The sequence below is a fragment of the Mauremys reevesii genome, linkage group 15, assembly GCF_016161935.1.
Source record: "Mauremys reevesii isolate NIE-2019 linkage group 15, ASM1616193v1, whole genome shotgun sequence".
NCBI lineage: Eukaryota > Metazoa > Chordata > Testudines > Geoemydidae > Mauremys > Mauremys reevesii.
This window is the reverse complement of record NC_052637.1, coordinates 1,898,821-1,905,469: the sequence shown is the minus strand read 5'-3', so window position 1 is coordinate 1,905,469 and position 6,649 is coordinate 1,898,821. Positions and strand designations below refer to the sequence as shown.

Here is a 6,649-nt window from a genome sequence, read left to right as displayed (position 1 = left end):
CTTGCATGCAAGCTACAGAAGGCAACAATTCCCCACGTTTTTCAGCCATCGTGAACTGAGCTGCACAGCTTCCGCCGCAAACTCGGCTCATGCTTCCACGGCAAACTCTGCTTTCCCGCTCTTGCAGCTCTAGCAAGCTTCCCGGACCCGTGAAAGCTACAGAAGACAGCCATTTACCGCCTTTTATCGGCCATCTTGAACCGAACAGCTCTCCTCCATCTCGCACCCTTTTTCCAGGATTACCCATGCAGTGCTATAGTTATCCTTGAGGACTCAGCCTACCCCTTAATGCCATGGCTCATGAAGCCGTACACAGGCACCCTAGACAGTAGACTCAGACTCATAGACTCACAGACTTTAAGGTCAGAAGGGACCATTATGATCATCTAGTCTGACCTCCTGCACAATGCAGGCCACAGAATCTCACCCACCCACTCCTGTAACAAACCCCTAACCTATGTCTGAGTTACTCAAGTCCTCAAATTGTGGTTTGAAGACCTCAAGCTGCAGAGTATCCTTCAGCAAGTGACCCATGCCCCACGCTGCAGAGGAAGGCGAAAAACCTCCAGGGCCTCTGCCAATCTGCCCTGGAGGAAAATTCCTTCCCGACCCCAAATATGGCGATCAGTTAAACCCTGAGCATGTGGGCAAGACTCACCTGCCAGCACCCAGGAAAGAATTCTCTATAGTAACTCAGATCCCAACCCATCTAACATCCCATCACAGACCACTAGGCATACTTACCTGCTGCTAATCAAAGATCAATTGCTAAATTAATTGCCAAAATTAGGCTATCCCATCATACCATCCCCTCCATAAATTTATCAAGCTTAGTCTTAAATAAGGAGCAGTTCAACTATAGGCCGAGCAAGTGCAGAATGGTGGTAGAATGTGCTTTTGGCCGTTTGAAAGTGCGCTGGCGCAGTTTGCTGACTTGGTTAGATCTCAGCACAACCAATATTCCAATTGTCATTGCTGCTTGTTGTGTGCACCACAATATCTGTGAGAGTAAAGGGGAGACATTTATGGCAGGGTGGGAGATTGAGGCAACTCGCCTGGTGGCCAATTTTGCACAGCCAGACAACAGGGCGATTAGAAGAGCGCAGCAGGGCATGCTGCACATCAGAGAAGCTTTGAAAGCCTGTTTCATGACTGGCCAGGGTACGGTGTGACGGTTGTGTTTGTTTTGCTTGAAGTTACCCGCCCCCTATATATAAATGAAAGGAAATAAAGTCAAATTTGTTTAAAAACTGTTCTTTATTATTTGTTGCACAACACATTGAGGAAAATCAGAAGGTAGACCAGGGGAAGACGGGGTATTGGGTTAGGAGAGTGGAGGAGGAGGGAAGGAGAAGTCCAGAAACCAAATCAAAAGGTCATATATGCCAGCTTTCTGGTGCTTGCGCGATCCTCTGGGGTTGAGTGTGTGGGTCTCCGTAGCCTCCTCCCTCTTGTTCTTTGGCGTCTGGATGAGGAGGCTGTGGAACTTGGGGAGGAGGGAGGGCGGTTATACAGGGGATGCAGCGACAATCTGTGGTCTTGCTGCCTTTCCCGCATTAGATCCACCATACAGCGGAGCATGTCAGTTTGCTCCCCCATGAGCTTGACCATAACGTCCTGCCTGCTCTCATCGCGCGTGTCCCTCCTCTCTTCGAGTTCCTGTAATGCTTTACGGGACTCCGCAATTGTTTGCCTCCACACATTCAGCTGGGCCCTATCAGTGCAGGAGGACTGCATGAGCTCGACAAACATGTCGTCCCGAGTTCGTTTTTCCCATGATCTCTTGTGATGGGGGACTCTGCATGGTCGCCTGTGATGGTGGACTGTGCTGACGTTCACCTGTGCTGATGGTGACCAAACAGGAAATGAAATTCAAAAGTTCCCAGAGCTTTTCCTGCCCACCAGAGAGTTGCATTGGAGTTGAGAGTTGTTAGGGGGCTTATTCCTTCACCCTCTCACTTCCCTGGTCCTTCTCGCATGAACAGAGAGCAACAGTACCCGAAGTCCAAAGGTGCAAACAATTCGATGTTTATTGGGATGAACTTCCAGGAAGCATGATTCCACTTTCCTTCCTCAGTGTCCCCCTTCCCAGCTCTGACACCACAGAGCCATGCCTGTGTCCCTGTTCTTGTTCCCATTCCGTGTTCTTCTTCACCCCACTTAGCAAAACATGAATCCAATTCCCCAACTCCCAGTTCCCATTCCCCCCTTACTTCCTGATTGACTGCAGACTATATAGTAAAACTTGAATTCTGCTTAGCTTATACCTTAACCAATCATTTTACTGAAATTTAACTAACCAATCCTAACATACTGTAACACGGTTATTTAACCAATTATATCCCACCACCTTAATTGGTTTACATCCAACAAAATTAATTATACAGCAGACAGAAACAATCACAGAACCAGACAGAGATTATACAGACAAACAATAGGGAAGTGGAGACTACAGTAATAGAACAATACAGAAATGAGGATTTCACATCCCAGCTATTGATAAGTGAGTTCTTGCCAGACAGGATGCTATCAAACGAAGTTTCCTTTTACATCTTCTAGGCTCTTCCCTTTCTCTGGAGGTGACAGGACTATCAGGACAGAATTGTATTCCTAATAGCCCAATAGCACCTTATTTCAATGTGACTAGTTTGGAATGTGAGGATGTGACCATACACTTCCCAGCTTATGGCTGCCTCTGCTGCTTAGCCGAAGGCCTTAGCCTAAGAACCAGGCCTCAAACTGTCACAGTAGGAGAAGGCCCTTACACCGGCAGACAGTGATTTTGATTCTTTCTTTTATATCTCTATAACTAGCTAAGTGATAAGAATACACCTAAATTCTTACAGTATAGGCCTTTGCAGACAGGCCTGAATATCTATATCCTAACAAGAGTGTTATCCAGAGCGGTCACAAGGGAGCATTCTGGGATAGCTCCCGGAGGCCAATAACGTCAAATTGCTTCCACAATACCTTTAACCCGGGATTGCAATCTCGATTTAAGCGCTACTCCACTTGCCGAGGTGGAGTACAGAAATCGGATTAAACAGCCATTTAAATCGAAAAAAACAGTATGGTCATGTGAACGGAATCTTTTTTTTTTTAATTAACTCATCTAATTCCGAAATAACAGACTAGTGTAGACCAGGCCTGAGTCAATTAAATACAATCTGTTTAACCCTTTCTTGTCACGTGTCACAGAAGTTTAGATTCTGTGTGGATTCGTCCATGTTTAATGAGGTGTGATCTCTCTCTGAAACTTTTCCCACAGTCCAAGCACTTGTGGGGTCTCCCTCCTGTGTGGACTCTCTGATGTTTAACTAGGACTGATCTCCGTGTGAAATTTTTTCCACAGTCCAAGCACTTATGAGGTTTCTCTCCTGTGTGGACTGCCTGATGGTCGACAAGGTCTGACCTCCGTTTGAAACTTTTCCCACAGTCCAAGCACTTATGGGGTCTCTCTCCTGTGTGGACTGCCTGATGTTTAACAAGGTCTGACCTCCGTTTGAAACTTTTCCCACAGTCCAGGCACTTATGGGGTCTCTCTCCTGTGTGGATTGCCTGATGTTCAACAACGTCTGACCTCCGTATGAAACTTTTCCCACAATCCAAGCACTTATGGGGTCTCTCTCCTGTATGGATTGCCTGATGTTTAACAAGGTCTGACCTCTGTATGAAACTTTTCCCACAGTACAAGCACTTATGGGGTTTCTCTCCTGAGTGGACTACCTGATGTTTAAGAAGGTATGACCTCTGTAGGAAACTTTTCCCACAGTCCAAGCACTTATGGGGTTTCTCTCCTGTATGGATTGCCTGATGATTAACAAGGCTTGACTTGTGTATGAAACTTTTTCCACAGTCCAAGCATTTGTGGGATCTCTTTCCTGTGTGGATTGCCTGATGATTAACAAGCTTTGACCTCCGTATGAAACTTTTCCCACATTCCAAGCACTTGTGGGGTCTCTCTCCTGTGTGCATCCCCTGATGATAAACAAGGTCTGATCTCTGCTTGAAACTATTCCCACAGTCCAAGCACTTATGAGGTCTCTGTCCTGTGTGGATTGCCAGATGCTTAAGAAGCGCTGACTTTGTTATACATTTTTTCCCACAGTCGAAGCAGTTATGGGGTTTCTCTCCTGTGTGGATTGCCTGATGATTAACAAGGTTTGACCTACGTATGAAACTTTTCCCACAGTCCAAGCACTTATGGGGTCTCTCTCCTCTGTGGATTACCTGATGATTAACAAGGTCTGATCTCCGTATGAAACTTTTCCCACAGTCCAAGCATTTATGCGGTCTCTCTCCTGTGTGGATTGCCTGATGATTAACAAGGTCTGATCTTCGCTTGAAACTTTTCCCACAGTTCAAACACTTATGAGGGCTCTGTTCTGTATGGATTACCTGATGACTAAAAAGGTTGGACCTGTGTATGAAACTTTTCCCACAGTCTAAGCACTTGTGAGATCCCTCTCCTGTGTGGATTCCCTGATGTCTAAGAAGGTGTGACCTCTGCTTGAAACTTTTCCCACAATCCAAGCACTTATAGGGTCTCTCTCCTGTGTGGACTGCCTGATGTTTAAGAAGGTGTGACCTTCGCTTGAAACTTTTCCCACACTCCAAGCACTTGTGAGGTCTCTCTTCTCTGTGGATTGCCTGATGCTTAAGAAGGTTTGACCTTTGTATGAAACTTTTCCCACAGTCTAAGCACTTATGGGGTCTCTCTTCTGTGTGGCTTTCTTGATGTGAAATTAGTGCTGACTTAGAACTGAAAGATTTCCCGCACTCGAGGCACTGAATGGGCTTCTCTCCAGTGTGGCTTCTCCCATGGTTATTGAGATCTAAGTGATTAGTGAAGCTTTCGCCACGGTCCAAGCATTGAAGGGGTTTCTCGTCAGTATGGATTGTCTCATGTGTAACAAGCTGTGATCTCACAATGCATCCTTTCCCATACTGCAGACAGTGCCCGGGTGTCTCTTCGTTGCGATTTGTCTGTTGCGCTCTGGGATCCTTGTCTTCTCCCCCACCATTAATAGATTCATCCATTTTCTTCCTTGGGTGGTTTCCCACAAGCCTCTCTGGCCTGTGCCAATTTCCCCAGGCTTCTCCCTGCTCCCAGCACTGGGAAAAATTCCCTTTAGTTCTTTCCACAGAAGTCCCCTGTGGTTCCACTTCCCTGGATACTTCCTCATGATGATTTCCCTCCTTGGTCTCACTCCCTTGCTCAGCGCCTGCTGGGAGAGAGACAATCCAGACAGGAGTCATTGTGCTGGGGAGAAAGAGGAATAGCACCGAGGGAAAACCCAACTCAAAGACAGAGCAACTGGATTCTGCCTCCACATCCCTCCCAAACTCTCACAGGAAAGGAAACTCCTGCAGCTAACAGGATGGGTGGAAAGGCATGAGTGATATCTGCTGACTACAGCCCTGCTCTGGGTGAGAGGAGGAAGAACTGAGGGCATCACTCACACCATATTTTGGGATTCTCGATTTTTGCCTTCATTCCCTAGATGGTTTCTGTGTCAGTTCTCACCTGTGTGGGCGCATTTCACAATCCTTCTTTCCTCGCAGGCCTGGAGATCGGGCACCCACGGCTCTTCCCCTTGTTCCAGCTGGGCGATCAGCTCAGGTTTGGGAATGGGAAATCCTGTGCAGAGGGTGGAATCAGACCAGATCAGGGTGCATGGAGCATTAGTGGAGTATTTGTCATAAAGGATATTCTGTGAGTGGAATGTTTCCCTGTGCTCTGCTGCAGAAACGTGGAATCCAAGAGGACGGGAACATGGTCACTGAGCCCCCTTGCACAGAAGAAGATGTCTGGGGAGATGAGTTGAATTATTACTACACCCTCACTGGGTGTTCCCAGGATCTGTGCGCTCTGGGGGCCTTGCTGACTCACACACAACCTCTGGACTTAAACCCCTGCCTCTTTCTAAACCTGCACAACCCAGAGCCCTCCCCATGCCTGGAACTATTCCCAAGGAGGGAGGTGAACAGGGATTTTGTGTGCAGCCAAGAAACAACACAGACAGGACAATGCTGGATTTATGCCCCTTTGAAAGCTGGAGCAGTGGGGATGCTTTAACTTGTCCATTGGGTATTGACACCCCTGTCCCACTGGAGAGGGCACGGATATGCAAGTCTTTCTCACATGGCACTAGCCTCTGATCTAACTGACCAGGGAAGAACCTGACCAGATTAATTATGCAGACCCCACAGCTTCTAATAACTGAGGGGACAGGAATCCCTTACCCAGCGAGGTCACCGTCTCGTAGTTCTCCTGCATGACGTCCCTGTAGAGGGCTCTCTGAGCGGGGTCCAGCAGAGCCCCCTGCCCCTGGGTGAAATACACAGCCACCTCCTCGAAGCTCACTGGCATCTGAAACAACAAGAGTCCCCCACTCAGCTCCTGCTGCCCCAGCCACAATCCCACTAGTCATGGGAAAGGGAAAAAAAAGTGATGCTCTGGGAGGGCCAGAGTAGCAGAATCCCACCCCCACCCTGCTCAGAGCAGCCAGGAGGCTTCAGGGGGTGGGAGAAGGTGAGAGCTCCTTGTCCCCCCAGCACATGGAGCAGGGCAGGGTCTTCTCATTTCCCACACACCTGCCAGCCAGAGGCTGATAGGGGAAGCAGAGCTCTGAGCCAGGGCAGGGAC

The 6,649-nt window shown here is 48.0% G+C and overlaps 1 protein-coding gene across 3 annotated transcripts; it reads right to left on the bottom strand.

Annotated features, from left to right (window-relative positions):
* Positions 1-2,965: 2,965 nt before the first annotated feature.
* On the bottom strand, positions 2,966-6,287 carry LOC120382865 (zinc finger protein 271-like). Of its 3 annotated transcripts, none has more exons than XM_039500295.1 (3): positions 6,247-6,287; positions 5,528-5,641; positions 2,966-5,228 (listed from the first exon to the last, which is right to left on the bottom strand). In XM_039500295.1, exons 1-3 carry the CDS (start codon positions 6,278-6,280, stop codon positions 3,193-3,195), a joined length of 2,184 nt encoding a protein of 727 aa, XP_039356229.1. In that variant the 5' UTR covers positions 6,281-6,287; the 3' UTR covers positions 2,966-3,192. The 3 variants fall into 3 exon arrangements, with proteins under 3 accessions (XP_039356229.1, XP_039356230.1, XP_039356231.1); XM_039500296.1 differs by having other exon boundaries at positions 2,966-5,225; XM_039500297.1 differs by having other exon boundaries at positions 2,966-5,263; positions 6,247-6,262.
* Between the last annotated feature and the right edge of the window lie 362 nt (positions 6,288-6,649).

Bases quoted from the DNA above. Each gene is read 5' to 3' on its own strand.
- LOC120382865 (XM_039500295.1), bottom strand. From the start codon at position 6,280: ATGCAGGAGAACTACGAGACGGTGACCTCGCTGG. The intron at 5,642-6,246 runs GTAAGGGATTCC...CCCTCTGCACAG, and splicing joins CGAGACGGTGACCTCGCTGG to GATTTCCCATTCCCAAACCT. The intron at 5,229-5,527 runs GTGAGAACTGAC...TCTCTCTCCCAG, and splicing joins TGTGAAATGCGCCCACACAG to CAGGCGCTGAGCAAGGGAGT.